Source organism: Schistocerca americana, chromosome 8 (assembly GCF_021461395.2).
Source record: "Schistocerca americana isolate TAMUIC-IGC-003095 chromosome 8, iqSchAmer2.1, whole genome shotgun sequence".
Classification (NCBI taxonomy): Eukaryota; Metazoa; Arthropoda; class Insecta; order Orthoptera; family Acrididae; genus Schistocerca; species Schistocerca americana.
In genome coordinates this window covers 46771256-46788987 of record NC_060126.1, presented here as the reverse complement: position 1 = coordinate 46788987, position 17732 = coordinate 46771256, and the positions used below count along the sequence as shown (strand labels likewise).

The 17732-nt window shown below is 39.6% G+C and overlaps 1 protein-coding gene across 2 annotated transcripts in view; it reads right to left on the bottom strand.

The window, feature by feature from the left end:
• Window positions 1-17732, bottom strand: part of LOC124625773 (protein transport protein Sec24A) — a 144467-nt gene that overhangs the window by 36660 nt on the left and 90075 nt on the right. For both annotated transcript variants that reach the window (XM_047149213.1, XM_047149214.1), the window contains exons 13-16: window positions 15745-15970; window positions 13750-13903; window positions 5345-5520; window positions 5104-5214 (exon numbers count right to left, since the gene is read on the bottom strand). In XM_047149213.1, coding sequence (XP_047005169.1) covers window positions 5104-5214; window positions 5345-5520; window positions 13750-13903; window positions 15745-15970 — 667 coding nt within the window. The remainder of the gene's footprint in view (window positions 1-5103; window positions 5215-5344; window positions 5521-13749; window positions 13904-15744; window positions 15971-17732) is intronic.

The following is a 17732-nucleotide window of genomic DNA, read 5'->3' as shown; positions in this document are numbered from 1 at the left end:
TGGTACCTTCCAACTAACTTTCATCCACAATAGTAAACTCCTCGCATCTTTCAACAGTGGACGGTGGAAATGTGGATCTAACCCAGACCTAATCTTCAGAAGTGAGCACATAGGCCAACAGAGTGTTAAGTCAGTTTGCCACCCTCTACCCAAGTCTCAACACTGCCCTGTGATGTGCCAAGTCACTGCAGTATCCCAACCGAGAACCATTCCATTTCCCAGAAGATACAACTTCCCTAAGGCTAACTGGGAACTTCTTAGTTCCAACCTGGATAAAGTTGTAACAGATCTCCAGGCAACACCAGAAAACTACGATAAATTTGTGGATGTAGTGAAGAAGGTATCACGGTCATCTATGCCACGGGGCTGCAGAACACAACACCTCTACAGATTAACAACCCAGTCGACAGCCCTAACGAATAAATACCTGTCGCTGTTTGAACAAGATCCATTCAATAAGCAAACCATCTTTGTTGGTCAAGAAGTAATGACTTCCAAAACAGAAAACAAAAGAGAAAGATGGATTAAACTTATGGAGGAAACAGATCTTTCAATTAGTAGCCAGAAGGTCTGGAAACTGCCGAGAAAACTAAAAATACAATTCAACCAAACACGCCAATCACGCTAACATCACTCCAAATGAAATTGCTACAAAAATTCTTGAGAATGCTAAACCAAGATCTCCTATCAAAAAATTGGACTCCAAATTAGAGTTTAAGGAACAATCTCAGAATAATAACCTGACTAGACCATTCAACCTAAGTGAATTAAAAGCCATTCACAAATGCAAAAATGGCAAGGCAGCGTTATTAGACGACATTTGTTTAGAGCAAATTAAACATTTTGGCACCGCAACCGAAGACTGGCTCTGAAACCTGTATAACCACTGTCTGGCTTCGAAATTATGGCACAAGGCACACGTGATTGTGACACTAAAATCTGGAAAGTCACCAACAGATCCAAAGAACTTCAGGCCAATATCTCTCCTTTGCCATCTCTGTAAGATCCTAGAGAGAATGATTCTTCACCACTTAACTGCGGTAGTTGATCCACTTCTTATCTCGCAGCAAGCTGGCTTTAGACCAGGCAAGAATTGCACATCACAGATCCTTTATCTTTCTCAGTTCATAGAAGATGGCTTTAAGCAGAGAAAGATAACAGGTGTAGCTTTTGTTGACCTTTCGGCAGCCTTTGACACCGTAAACCACAGAGTGTTACTGCACAAAATCTACAATCGTGGACTTCCGACGGAGAACTCATAAGAACGTCTCCCACAGGGAAGCGTACTGTCACCTATTTTATCTAATGTGTACACTAATAATCAACCACATCCTCAAGGATGCAAAAGTTTCATATAAGCTGACGACCTTGCTCTTGCTGCCCAGGGCAATTGGTTTGAAGATGTAGAGACAATGCTTACACATGGTCTACAACAGCTTGGTACTTACTATGAAAAAGAATCAACTCACACCCAATCGTAAGAAAACACGAGTGTGTTCATTCCATCTGCAACACAAACAAGCTGACAGGAAACTTGAAATATTCTGGAATAGCGTTGCACTAGAGTATTGTTCCCAAGCCAGGTATTTGGTGCCACTCTCGACCACACACTGACCAACAAGGAACACTTTCTGAAGCTGAAGCAGAAAGTATCATCCAGAAAATACCTTCTTCAGAAACTGGTGGGATCAAACTGGGGCACACAGCCACAAACATTAAGAACAACAGCTCTTGCCTTATGCTATTCTGCAGGAGAGTATGCTAGCCCAGTGCGGTACATTTCAGTACATGCAAAGCAGGCTGATGTAGCCTTAAATGACACCTGTAGGATTGCTACAGGCTGCCTATGATCAACCCGCATGGACAAAGTTCAATGTCTCGCTGGGATTGCTCCATGTGACATCAGAAGAGAGGTCGCTGCTAACATCGAGAGGCATAAATCAAATACATTGACCTCACATCCACTCTTTGGACATCAACCCGCCAAGCCAAGACTGAAGTCCAGGAAGAGTTTCCTAACAACTTCACAGCCCTTAGAAGGATCAGCTGTGGCTACCTGACTCACCAAGTGGAAAGAAAGATGCCAACACCTGTCAAACTGGATGACACCACAAAAATCACTGCTGCCTGGACACGTGGAGAAGTGGGTCATCTGGAAGTCCTTGAACAGACTACGGGCCAAAGTTGCAAGACTGAGGGACAATCTCCTTAAATGGAACTTCCAACTGCCAACACAACACTATGCAAATGTAGTGAATTGCAGACAATCCAGCATCTCTTCAAATATAACTCATGCCCAACCAGCTGTAGCATGAAGGACTTAAAATCTGCAGCACCCAATGCTATCAAAGTTGCCCAATTCTGGGTGAATACTGTATAGTTAACTTGTATGTATTGTATGCGTGTTCATTTTAGTGGACCTCTGACACGAATAAAGAAGTGTAATTCATAATGTTGCATACGAGTGAAGTTCCTTAAACCACGGTTCATCATTAAGACATATAGCATATGAGGTCTGTTCAAAAATTCCTGAACTTTATAGTCTACAAAATTTTTCTATGCTTACCTTTTATTTATTGTGCATAGTCTCCTTCAAAATACTCTCCTCCACAATGCACTGCTCACAATGCCGTTTCTACTTCTGGAAGCAGTACCTGTACGCCTCTTGCTGGATCGCACAAGGCGCCATCTGTGAATTTTCTTTTATCTCATCTATCATTGCAAATCTTCATCCTTTCAACATGGTTCTCAACTTTGGAAATAAAAAAAATTTGCAGGGGCCAGGCCCAGAGTGTACTGATGATGAAGCAGCACAGTCATTTCTTTTTTGTGCAATAGTCATGCACCAACAAAGATGAATGTGTGGGTGCGTTATGTCATCCAAGAACCACAAACTAACTTGTCACATTTCAGGATGTTTCCTTCTCACATTTTCTCGCAGGTGTCTCAACGCATCCCAATAGTCCCATCGATTAAGTTTGTCCCTGTGGCACGAATTCATGGTGAACTAATCCTTCAGAGTCAAAGACAACTACCAGCATAGTTTTGACATTTGACCCGACCTGAGCTGACAAGCTTTTTTTGGCCTGTGAGAACCTTTCCCAACCCGTGTGAAGATTAACACTGGCCTCAACATCATAAATGTAGACCCATGTCTCATCGCCGGTTATGATTCTCTTAAGAAACATCTCATTCTCATTCTCATTTGCACCAACTGGAAGCTCTCCACAGATTGCAAGGCGAAGGTCTTTGTTGTCTTGACTGATGAGCTGTGGAATGAACTTGGCGACAACACGATGCAAACATGATGCATACCAAGATTCTGTACCTGAAATGTTACATTCTTCCGTAAATACCCACAGAGTCAGTCTTTGACTGGCATGCACAATTTCGTTGACATTCCTGACATGAGCGTCGTTGGTAGACTTCAAAGGGCATCCTGAACGAGGGTCATCTTTAACTTCTGTCCTATCATTTTTAAACCATGTGAACTATTCGTAATACTGAGTACGGTCTCAGCACTCATCACCGCAGGCTTTCTGCATCATTTGGTGTATTTCTGTTAAGGTTTTCCTGAGTTTCACGCAAAATTTCATGCAGATGTGTTGCTACTCTATCTCTGCCATCTTGAAATTCGCAAACTGTGCAACACAACGTTCTACTCAATATAGCACTAAAAAATAATTAACAGACATATAAGTATGAAACTTCCAGCAGCTACACATTAAATGCAGACATGCAGGGATGCCAACTGCATTTCACTCCAACACACCATTGGCACAAAATTATGAATACTCTGGAATTTTTTGAACAGACATGTGCTTTGTCACAAATTTTACATCCTTCTCAGTTTAATAATTGTATAATCTATTGTTATTAGTGTTATCCTCACAATAATAGAAAAATTGTCTGTCATTAGTTCCACCTTAATTGTGGCCCACGGTGTTCCTTGATGGCAATGTTCATTATACTTTCATTCATTGTCTAGACATGTGTTAAAAACATTTTAACACAATGTCTAAGTAGCTTGGTTTATATAATGTCAACAGATTTCTATCATGTTAGTTATTATCATTAAAGTCCTGTCGGTTTAATTATAACATGAGCTATACTGATGTTTGACTGATATTTAAATTTTATCACATTTACATATTTTTCCTTAAATTGTTGTCAGAATATGAAGATTTTATGTAAGTTATATAGTTAGCTGATAATGCCAACTAACTGTCTTCGCATCAAGAAACTTGTCAAATGCTTGTGGCTGTCAGTCCCTATTTCACCACAGTACTGGTCACACATGTGTATACTATGAATAAGCCGAATGAAGCAGTTCACGAACACTGTAATGAGCATCAACAGTCGTACTATTCACATGTAACACGTCACAGCAACATAGACATGATGATCTGTGTTATGAAATGATGCCAGTATTGACTGTGTCACATTCAGCTCAACAGCATAATGCCTTTGGTAAGGAAATATATTTTATATTCAGTCATTTTAACGGATAGTTCCTTATGTAAATATTGTTCTATTTTCATTGCCTCTTCGACATTAATGTATGTTTTTAGTTTTATGACCACTGTTCAATTACACTGCCCATGAATGATGAAAAGCTTTTTTTAATTAAGTCATGTATAGATGTTGTCATTATAAGAAAGGTTTTAATGATGAGTGAGGCCATATGGCACCAACACTAATAAAGACTGTTTTAATGTATGTATTCTGTAATTAATTTGTGTACATATTCTTGATCTCTGCTACAGTATTACGTGTAGTTCTGTAAGCTGTTTTATGTTGCTAACACGAAAACATCTATTTTATTTCTTACATCTGAAGAGGACTAGATTGTTAGCCAAAACTAGTAATCAGTACAAATAAGAATGATTTCATGTGCCATCTTGACTTCATGGGTTTTCAGTTCCTAATGTAAATAAAAAAATCAATACTTTTAACCACAAAATGACATACCAATATCACATTTTAGGGTTGTAATTAACCATAATTTTTTGAATGTGCTCACTAGAATACTTAGATCCAAAATATCACCCACAAATGTGTCAAGAACTTTACAAACCTAACACATCATATAAAATCACATACCCATCTTTGCAAGCAATCCCACAATACACTGTTGATCTGCAGAATGAAGGATGTCCGCCAGGCCAGTCGCAACTGGTAAACAAAGTGTATGTACTCTAATTCGACGTTCTCCTGTAAAAATTAAACAGTATGAAAATTAGATGTAGTACAAATAATTGCAAGCCTTTTACCAAATTACAATTACTAAACCTGCACAAATATCAACATTACAAACTACATTACCATCACTGTAAATAAATACCTTTACTTGATGTGTAAAGCAAAGCTGCCTGAAAACATACATTCTGAAGGTCTGTAAGGCTCTCCTCAATAGAAATTTGCATCCCAAAGCCTGCATCTGGGTTCACATTTGGCAGTGACAACAGATCAGTTGATCGTACAAAAAAGTTGCCGTGGAATGTGTGTATTGCCAGTCCTCTGTAAGGAAAAGTGACATTCACATTTTCTGTTTATCTTTTACTTCACAAAAATATCTTAACATTGGCACAACCATACATATCTGAACATACAAGGGTAAATCATAAAATAAGTTACACTAGCTCAATGTGAGAGCACACCGAGTATTGTGACTGTAGACAATGTATAGCACGAGACAGTAATTGCCGACACATCTGATAGGATGGGCAGTGTGGTATCCTGTTCTGTGTGCTGAGTAGGCTAGGCTCAATGGCATGTCAATTGGATGTTCACTCCAAATTGGAGTGAACATCCTACAGACCTTCATGCAATAATCATATTTCTATGGGCTACATGGCTCAACTGCACTAACATTCATAGTGAAATCACTGCTGTATAATGCGAGCATGCAATCTCTCACCAAGGTATTGTAAAGTGGTGTAAGTAATTTGACACTGGACACACTGATCTCACTAACAAATATCGCCAAAGTAGGTCTGCGACATCCAGAACCATTGCAAATGTTCACAGTCTGGATGTGATCATTAGAGAGGATATGCACATAATGCAGCACGAAACTGTCAGCATGTTGAACATTTTGTATGGCAATGTGTCTTCCATTGCTAGCACCTTGGATATTGTGAACTGTGTGCCAGATGGATCCCACAGTTGTTCACTGACGTTCAGAAGGGACAACATTTGCAATTGTCACTGGCATTTCTGGAACAGTAGACTGTGGAGGGCAAAGGGTTTCTGCAGTGAACCATCACAGAGGTTGAAACAGGGATCCACGACTTCACTTCCGCCCCCCCCCCCCCCCCCCCCCCCAAGTAAAAGGAGAGAGAGAGAGAGAGAGAGAGAGAGAGAGAGAGAGAGAGAACAGCAGGGAAAAATTCAGCAGCAGGGTGATTTTGCTGTACGATAATGTAACACTGCACTTGGCCCACCAACTGCTACAGCTATTCAACTGAAAAATGAAACTCCTTCCGAACAGGCCATAAAGGCCCAACGGTACGGACCGGCCGCCGTGTCAGCCCACAGGTGTCACTGGATGCAGATATGGAGCTATTCAACTAAGACATATGGCAACATCCTCCATACAGTCCGGACCTAGTGCCACGTGTTTATTATGTGTCTGACAAAACAAATGAGGAGCTTTGTGGATGACGATTCCAAAATGATGAGAAGGTGAATGAAGCTATATTCCGGTGGTTACATAGCTCTGGAGGTGACTTCTACGGATCCGGAACTGAAAACTTTGTTACCCGTTCCGAGAAATGTTTACGGTTTCTTGGGGGCTACGTTGTCGCAGCCGTGTTGCCTATGTGCATATAGTTTAATAAACGGCCACAACTTGGAAGTGTAACTTACTTTTTGACTCGTCCTCGTACTGTGCCACTTTTAGAAATCCCACCTTGCCCTAACACAAAACCAGAGTTTAAAAATGCTTCTTGTGGTAAGCTATAATTTGCTTACTGACAGTTCAACTTCTATTGAAGCACTTCAGAATAGGAACTTACTGAATTGCATTGGGGACAAGGAATCAAGAGTACAGGGAGAACAAATTACACATACAGTATTTATGGAAAAAAAATTAAATTGAAAATGTTAAGATAAAATGAATGTTCAAAATAGCAAGAGAAAGAAGGAAGAAGGAAGGATGAGTTAAATGAAGAAAAAGAGGAATAAATTGTAGGAGAGAATAATAAAATGCAACATGTAAAGAAGAAATTGCAATGAAAGAACCCACAACAATGAGTAAAGTAAAACAATACAATGCATGAAACTATATCAGGTTGGTGTCGAAGTTAGTAGCATTTTTGTTTTGAATGTCTGAATGCTGGTTGCTATGGCTTCATTTATAGACTCATTTTTCATTTGCAATTCACTGTTGCTATCTGAGTTTATGTATTATTATTTTGTCATAGGGAGATAGTGAGTGAAGCTGGGGATGACAGAAAATCAAGTGCCAAGTGAGGAAATTGGAACATTTCCAACATATTCTTCTAATTGAGTTTAATAAAAAGGTGACAGCAACGGAAGCAGCCAATAATTTTTTCCCCACATAGGGATAATGCCATTGGATAAAGCAAGGCAAAAAAAAAAATAGTTTTCTCATTTTAAGGAAGATCGTTTTGACATTAGTGGCTCTCTGTATTCAGGAAGACTTTCGGAGTTTGATGAAGATCATTTAAATGCATTAATCCACAATAATCAAATCAGTGTACTCGAGAATTGGCAAATGCAATGAACTATGGTCATTCCACCATGTGCGATATTTGCATGCAACAGGGAAGGTTCGAAAATCTGGTGCACGGGTACAGCATTCTCTAAGCAAAAATCACAAAACTCAATGGGTGGTCATACGTATCAGTGCTTGCTCATGATCAGTTGCCTGGTGAACAACACTGACCAATCTTACCCTGTATCGTTACCAGTGACAAGAAATGGTGTGTTTATGGTTGGTTGGTCGATTTTGGGGAGGAGACTAAACAACGAGGTCATTGGTCCCACTGGATTTAGGGAACCATTCCAGCACTTGCCTAAAGTGATTAAGGGAAATCACAGAAAACATAAATCAGAATGGCCAGATGCGGGTTTCAACCATTGTCCTCACGAATGGGAGTCCAGTGTGCTAACCACTGTGCCACCTTGCTCAGTCATGTCTTTATTCTGAAAGGAACGGTTGAGCCCAAACAATGTAGCAACTCCCCATACAAAGATCTGTGCACATCCAAAAAAGGTAATGTTATGCATCTGGTGGAACAGCGACAATGTGTGCACTATGAATTGCTTCCCAAAGGTGTAACCATCACTACTGACATTTACTCTCAACATCTGAGACGTCTTGCAGGCCCAATCCAAGAACAACAACCAGGAAGACTGGGTGAAGTGATGCTATACCACGATAATGCTCGCCCACATTATCCTAGAGTGACAAAAACACTGTAGGGGAGTTGGGCTGGGAAGTCTTTCTGCACTCACCTTATTCACCTAATCTTGCACCCTCAGATTTCAAATTTTTTCACTCTCTATTGAACAACCTTTAAAGAACTTCCTTTCCAGATGAAAATATGCTCTGAACAAGACTCAACAAGTTCTTCGGCTGAAAACAACACAATTTACTAACAAAGAGATAGAGGAGCTGGCCAGTTCTTACCTCAGCTCAGTACAGCCAATAGATACACAAAACAGAACAGAAAATTTACATTCCTGCTTTCGGAACTTTGTTCCTTCATCAGGGAGGAGAGAGGGGAAAAAAGGGGATTCAGTTACTCACAACCCAGGCTATGAAGCAACAGGGAAAGGTAAACTGGGAGGGTAGCAAGGATGGAGGCATGGTTGTCAGAGGGAAGCCAAAGATATTCTACTGTAAGTACTGTGCAAGCTTCAAACCTAAGAGGATGCATACAGAAGTAAAGAGGTATATAGTATAAAGATAAACACAACTATGTAGGATGAAAAGATGCGTGAATGGCTAAAGAGGAGAGGGAAAAAGAAGAAGACTGAAGAGTAAATGGGAGTGAGGTTGGTTAACGTAGGTTCAGTCCAGGGGGATGGCGGGATGAAAGGATGTGTTGGAGTGCAAGTTCCCATCTCCGCAGTTCCGAGGGACTGGTGTTGGGTGGGAGAAGCCAAATGGCACGTACGTTGTAGCAGGTTCCTTGGTCCCTAGAATTATGCTGGAGGGCATGCTCTGCTACTGGGTATTGGACATCTCCTAGGCGGACAGTTCGTCTGTGCCCGTTCATGCGCTCAGCCAGTTTAGTTGTCGTCATACCGATGTAAAAGGCTGTGCAGTGCAAGCATGTCAGCTGATAAATGACGTGTGGTTTCACATATGGCCCTGCCTTGAATTGCGTATGTTTTACCAGTAGCGGAGCTGGAGTAGGTGGTTGTGGGGGGTGCATGTGGCAGGTTTTGCTGCGGGGTCGGTTACAGGGGTAGGAACAGCTGGGTAGAGAAGGTGGCCTGGGAATATCGTAGGGTTTGACAAGGATGTTACGGAGTTGGGGGGGGGGGGGGGCGACGAAAGGCAACTCTGGATGGTATGGGGAGAATATTGTCAAGGGATGATATCATTTCAGGGCTTGACTTCAGAAAGTCATATCCCTGGCGGAGTAATTTTATTATGTATTCGAGGCCAGGACAATATTGGGTGACATGGGGGATGCTTCTGTGTGGTCTGGGGGTAGGAACACTTTTGTTGGATGGGGAGGAATGTATTGCTCTGGAGATCTGTTTGTGGACAAAGTTTGCAGGATAGTTGCGGGAGAGGAAAGCTCTGGTCAGGTTATTGGTGTAATTGTTGAGAGATTTGTCACTGGAGCAGATACGTTTGCCACGAATACCTAGGCTGTAGGGAAGGGAGTGTTTTATGTGGAATGGATAGCAGCTATCAAAGTGGAGGTATTGTTGTTTGTTTGTGGGTTTGATATGGACAGAGGTGTGGATGTGAGCTTCAACAAGATGAAGGTCAACATCCAGGAAGGTGGCTTGGGTTTTGGAGAAGGACCAGGTGAAATTCAGATTTGAAAAGGAGTTGAGGTTATGGGGGAAATTAAGGAGTGTTTCTTCACCATGAGTCCAGACCACAAAGATGTCATCTATAAACCTATACCAGGCCAGGGGAAACAGCTGTTCGATCTTCAGGAAAGCCGCCTCCATGCGGCCCATAAAGAGGTTGGCATAGGACGGAGCCATCCTGGTTCCCATAGCCGTTCCCCTGATTTGTTTGTAGGTCTGGCCTTCAAAAGTGAAGTAATTATGGGTGAGGATGAAGTTGGTAAGTGTGATAAGGAACGAGGTTTCTGGAAGATCTTCGGGTGGCCATTGGGAGAGGTAGTGTTCAAGGGCAGAGAGACCATGGGTATGTGGGATGTAAATTTTCTGTCCTGTTGTGTGCATCTATCGGCTGTACTGAGCTGAGGTAAGTACTGGCCAGCCCCTCTATCTCTTTGTTAGTATTTGTTTCACATCTTTATAAGAGATTTTCTATTAATCATTTAAACCACACAATTTTTACAGTTGTGAAATTGAAAAGTTAACCCAATGTTGCCAGAATGTTGTAAATAGTCAATTATTGTTAACTAATGTCTCTATATATCTAAAAACAAAGATGATGTGACTTACCAAACGAAGCGCTGGCAGGGCGATAGACACACAAACTAACACAAACAAACACACAAAATTCAAGCTTTCGCAACAAACTGTTGCCTCATCAGGAAAGAGGGAAAGACGAAAGGATGTGGGTTTTAAGGGAGAGGGTAAGGAGTCATTCCAATCCCGGGAGCGGAAAGACTTACCTTAGGGGGGAAAAAGGACGGGTATACACTCGCACACACACATATCCATCCACACATATACAGACACAAGTTTATGGTCTTTAAATATGTCTGCTTGTGTCTGTATATGTGTGGATGGATATGTGTGCGCGTGCGCGCGCGCGAGCGCAAGTGTATACCCGTCCTTTTTTCCCCCCTAAGGTAAGTCTTTCCGCTCCCGGGATTGGAATGACTCCTTACCCTCTCCCTTAAAACCCACTTCCTTTCGTCTTTCCCTCTCCTTTCCTCTTTCCTGATGAGGCAACAGTTTGTTGCGAAAGCTTGAATTTTGTGCGTTTGTTTGTGTTAGTTTGTGTGTCTATCGACCTGCCAGCGCTTCGTTTGTTAAGTCACATCATCTTTGTTTTTAGATATATTTTTCCCACGTGGAATGTTTCCCTCTATTATATTCTTAACTAATGTCTCTGTTACGTCTATCTGCTGGTTTATTAAACTTATGGAAAAATTTTACAAACTTATGCACCAACATAACAGCTATGAGCAAAAGTGAAAGGAAACACCGGGCAAATACCAACACAGGGGCACAAGCCATGTTCTCATGTGCACACATTCCTATCACAGAAAAAGGGATGCTTTAATAGTGAAAGAAAGTAAACAACTACAAAGTCTGTAATAAAGAATATATCAGACTGAAAGAAAATATATATGAAACTTCTAATGTTAACTCTTCAGGAATTTAATGAGAAAAACACCAAGTAGGAAAAATGTCGTACAAAGGAGAACTGTAAGCCACCAAGTTCTTGGAGTAGACAAAGAGTTAGTTTTACACTCCATAAATCATCTGAATGATTTTCTATTATCGAAATAATGTAGAATGAGTTAGTTAACAGGATATTGATACATCATTAGGTTTAACATTACTGAACATATTACTTTTAGTCCTACTAACAAAACTACACTTAAAATTAGTTTTTTTAAGGGTTCCATGCCTCAATAGGTAAAAACAGGATCTCCCTAGTTTTCTTAGGAATGGGTAATTAGTTTTATACAAGTTGAAATTTAGATTAACAATAACAATCATAATCTACACACACAACTAAATTTACACAGAACCCTCAGATTGTAAGTGCTACTCATATTTGTCCAGTATTTTTTTTAAAAAAAGACACACTACCAGTATTTAAACAAAAATTTGTCTATGGAATAAAAGAATTGTCCAAGAGCAATGATTGTAGGTCAGATTTAAATATTGCTCTCCTCCTTGTTAGACATTTTATGTTGTTGAGAAAATGATCAGAAATTTTTGATGATGCATATTTAATGCCTTCTGAGCCACTGACAGCTTTAGTGATGGTTAGTAAACACCATTTTGTTGTTCTTAAATTGCAATGGATTATTTACGACCAATTTCATTAGTGACGTAGGAAAACACAAACTGCTACTTACCATAAAGAAGACACAGCAAGTTGCAGGCAGGCACAATTAAAAGACACTTACACTCTCTCTCTCTCTCTCTCTCTCTCTCTCTCTCTCTCTCTCTCTCTCTCTCTCTTTCACCAATGAAGGCTGTGGCCAAAAGCTTCACGTAAGTGTCTTAATTGTGCCTGTCTGCAATTTGACATGCCTTTTTTACAGTAAGTAGCAACCTGTCTTTTCCTACATTGTTGATATTCCTACCTGGAGTTTCCATTGTTTGTTTATTTTCATTGGTGAATAAAGATACTGTGAAAGCGCACTTAGTATATCTTACTCCTTGAAGAGCTACTTAATAGATGATTGTGGGTGAACACCACTTATTATAATACAGGAGAACAAACACAATGGCACTGCTCTCTGTTTGCTCCAGTGTAAGACATCTATGAGGACATATCCGGGCAAGAACTGCCAAAAATTTAACTTTAAATGCATACAAAAATGTGTTAACTGATGAATCTCCTTACCAGCACTAAATGAAGCAATAGTGCAACAATTACAAAAGCTTTAATGAAAGTGTGGAAATGCTGCCACCTTTCACATAAGTTTGTAAATCTCTCAGCTATCTACTTTTTGTTTGTTCAACTACAGCAGAAACAGCAAACTACAAGGAGCAGTCAAACGAAAATAAGACAGATGGATAAGATTTTATAACCAACAGTCAAATGAAGACAAGACAGATGGAAAAGTGAGTGTACTGTTTATTATTTCAGAAGTAAACATAATAGCTGTTAAGACATTCATCCCACTATCAAGCAAAATGTTCAATAACTCCATGCACAAATGTTTGCGCTTGCCTATGGAACCATGATTGCACCAAAGTGTGTGCCTCAGTGTCAAAAGTAAATTAAGGGCCATGAACGTCTTTCTTCAGGGCACCAAAAATAAGGACATCGCTTGGGGAGAGACGGGGACTGTGTGGAAGATGTGTAAGGGCTTCCCAACATAATTTCTGCAGTGTAGTCTAAACAACCTTGGCATCAAGTAGGCGAGCAATGAAGTGCACATCTGTGTACAATCATGGTACTGTAGGCAACCACAAACACTTTCCATGACGGTATTCATCACCTTGTCTCACTGTGGAATAATTGTATTAACAGTTACAGCAATTACTTCTGAAGTAATAAACAGTTTACTTACTTTTTTTCCATCTGTCTTTTCTTCAATTGACTGTCCACTACAGAATCTTATCGCCATTCCTTGCTACCTTATACACAAAAATTTTGAAGCACATTGTTAGGTATTGTTAAAAAAATAGTTTCTATTTTTAACTTTGTTTCTTTTTCAATGCTTATATTTTTCTCAGTAAAAATGCTGGTTTTTAAATATTTATGGGTTAACTTAGCTCTGACTTTAGGTTTTTTTCCCTTTCATTCTTTTGGCAATTTCAGCACTTATTCTACAGTTTGAGTGCAGGGAAGGAGTACATGGTGGCTGCATAATATGATGTAAGAAAATAACATGGACAATTTGATGCAGTATAGCGAGTTACCTGCTGCATCGGATTCTCATCACCGCTTCAAACCCAATCTTGCGTGTTAGGTACCTCTTCAGTGACCTCTGAAAATATTCTGCTTGAAGAACATTTGAGGCTTTGAAAAGAGGGAAATGATGAATACAACCCCCAGAAAACCTCGAAATTCCAGCTGAAAAAAATAATTTTGGTCAGAAATGTATGTTATTATTAATCATAGAAACAGAGCAAGCAAGACTTACACATGTGCATCAAATAATAATTATTTTTGATTTAAATGAATCCCTCTGCACCAGTCTAATTTCAGTCAGTAGCAATCATATATCCAGTGCAGACATGCTACATAAAATTGTATATTTGTGAAAACTGGAACACAATGAAGGAAACAAGAATAATTAAAATCGGAAGTCATTTAAGACTCTGAATTAGGAAGAGGAAGCAGAACCAGATGAAGGGGAAAATCAAAAATGAAACACAAATAACAAACAAACCTAAAAGCTTATGATTTTGTTAGTGACTGTGACTGTTCCTGCTTCCACTTCAGAAGCAGAAACTTTTTCTATCAATTTAATTGCAACGCAGTTCTGATGATTACTTTACAAATAAAAGTGAAACAAAATATTATTGAATTATAACCTCTAATCCGCAGGGCAATTAAGTCATAACAAAAACGTCAAAGCAACAAAGTGTTACTGCTGTACTACCTGGGAAGATATGTACCTTCACACTTATTGTTAAATTAGAGCAAGCTCCCAACTATCCAAGGTTAGTGTGGACCTAAGAAAACACAGATGATAAAAAACACACAGACAGCCCAAAGTACATGTGTTGGAAACCGCTTTTTTGTGTATTTACATAACTTAAGGGCAGTGTTTGGCTACATTTTAAGTGACTCTGTTCTACAGAGCATGTTCTCAAGGTACCGTAAAAAAATTGGTACATTACATCATGGAGCAAATAAACACTAAAGTACATAGATTATGTGCTCAAGTGTTTTTGTTAGTAATATATTACTATTTGTGCACTGACTTCCCAGTTTTCTTGAAGTGTGGGTCCACAACCTCTGCAGAATGTTTAGCAGTAGTTATTGTCCATACATGGCTAATCACTATACAAGTGGTAAGTTCATAATGATTACATTTTATAGAGTGTGTGACTTTAAACAGTTCTACTACAAGGAAATCACCACCACCTGCTGTTCAGAGTATGTGGCGCTAACAGGAGCCGTATTTGCCAATGATATCCTGCAGCATCACACACCATCACATGCACTACTTATTCAGTATGATAATCTGATGACATAAGTAATGCATAGGCACAATCCCAAAATTTTGCTTTTTGGAAAGCCTCAACTGGAATCCTGTGGCAGCCTCTGTTAGTAGTATGAATCGTGTGGTATCTATCAAATTGCTGCAAGTTAAAACAAACGAGTGATGGAAGCTCCCATCTGTGCACAATTTTATTTATTTATTTATTTTTTTTTCTTTGAAGTCCATCAAGATTCTTGATATTATCAGCACATTTTACGATCTGGTGACCACCTCCGCTTTAATCCAATATGCTGACTCCAAACTTGCACAATCATTCTGGCATTATGTTTACACCAGCAATGATTATGCAATACTAATTATCTTTTTCCAAAGGCTCTAAGTGTTCACTTATGTGAATTCTGCAGTTTGTTTTTACACTGCCCTTTGATTTCAACCCTCTACCAAGACTACTGATTGATACTTCACATCACAATAAAAATTACACTGATTGCTTTTCAATAATTTATTCACATGCCATACACACTCAACCAGAAGATTTAACAGACAATTCACACCTCAACTGTAAATAACTGGCATTCAGCCCAAATCTTCATGGCTCTTTTTTATTTTATTTGTTATGTTCCTGCTCTGGTTTTGAAATGCAATTTCCGCAAAGATGACAACCCTTTAACACTAACCTGGATGTACTTAGTTATTTGAGAAAGCAATTGTACAGCAGGAAAAACAAAATGGTGCTACTCACATATTGTGGCTAAGTCACAGTATTGGCTGTTGACAATAAACAGATCAACTGCAACTTGATGCCCTGAACAGTCGAGAGCCAGCCTTTTATAAAAGTCAGTAGCAGGGTTAAGATGTGGAGCATCTTTCCCCGCTCGCTGACTGGGATCCTCTCGAGGAGTGAGTGCACCAGGCCCTTGATTTGGCAAGCAAGACTGGAAAACTGTCACTCTTCCTCCAGTTGGTGACTAATGAAACATAAAATATAGAAACATTAGTACACAACACCAATACAGTTAAGCTCTAGAGCTAATTTGCTATATAAGAAGAAGCAATAGATAATTTCTGTGTTGTAAGTAATGCACTTAATCTTATTAACAAATAATTGGTATAAAATTAACTGCTGCAACTCTGTCACACATTAGCTTTGAAAAAGGAAGTGCTGCTACAATGGCAATAAAGACTTAAGACTGGATGGTAATTGTTTAGCATGATAATGTTTGCATGTAAAGCAAATGGATTCAACAATTTTGTCTTTTCCCTCAGAAAAATGTAACAAAAATATCAAGATAATCCATGTGAGTGGCTATCTGCTGATGAAAAACTGAAAAATTATCTGTCGAATTTCATAACAATCACTAAAGATGTTAGATTTAAAAACAAATATCACTGCTACAATATGAATCAAAGCTACAATGTTCTCACTGGAGACCATACACTTATTTGTGGAAAGCACACACATCAGTTAAGGTCCACCATACCGATGGCATTAGCAATTATATTATCAGACGTTAGACTCTAGATCACATGTCCTACCAATATTTCCAATTTAAAAGAGAAAGGATTATCTTGTAAATATTGTTTTGTGGAATACAAACTGTCACCTTCCAAAAAAAATGTAAATCATATCAAAAAGTGTTTTAGGTGCCCCAGAATACAAAAAAAGTGCTTGAGTTAGGTACAGTGATTGAGACCAACTTTTATTTTATTTTTTTATTTTTTTTATTTTTTGCAGTGGTGTAGTATATGTAAAAATACTACCTACTGGCTAGCTACTTAACATTAACTATACCTCATTTCAAAAATTATTATTAAACTTGAGTGCCACTTTTTTTTTTATTATGTACTACCCCGAGAATCGACCTCATTAAAGATGTAAAAAGTTATGTTTACTGTCCAATTTAGTCCGCTAATAACTCTCCCCTAACTCTCAAGCAGCTTTTTCAACTTGGTTACCCAATCACTGAAGAAGCAGTATTGCAAAACACCTTTTCCAATACAAAATATCAGGTTAATTTCTTTTTTTTTTGGGAATTGAACTTTGGGCATTTGCCACGGCATTTATCCTGCGCATTTGCCTCAACTTATAAATGCCCAGGCATTTTACATCACTATATGTGATTAAAAGTGATGTCCTGTCATAAGAAAACCAGAACAGCAACTACAAGCAATCTTCGCTGGGAACCTTCCAGTATCTCATCTTCGACAACTGCCGACACCAAGGCCTACTCCACACCACTCGATGGTCCCATGTCTGTCTATCAGCTTAGTCTATGTTTTGTCACTTCACCTGTTACTGCTGGTTTCTGAGCCACTGCTACACCTGCTGCTTCTGGGGCTCGAGCGAGGGCCATCGTGAAGGGTCACCTCCAGAGTGACATCATTTGGTCTCTAGGTGTCTACCAGGAGTCCCGGGTACGGAGCCTATGCACTTGCACACTGCCCACCTAACCACCCACGGTAGTGGCTGTCTGTTTTACACTAATACACTAACAAGGCCACTGGCACTGCTACTGCCAAGGAAGCACAAAGCTGCCTCAGTGTCCTCACCCTGCCACAAGCCAAGTGCATCGCCACATGCTTGCTAAAGCTGTCACTGCTGCCTGCGGGTAAACACACAATTTCAAGTCACTGGCAACAGCCCCTGTATGACTGACTCATTGAATAAAGAATGTATCAACTAATGGAGCATTTTCAAATCCACAGCATACAAGTTGCTGGTATTACGCA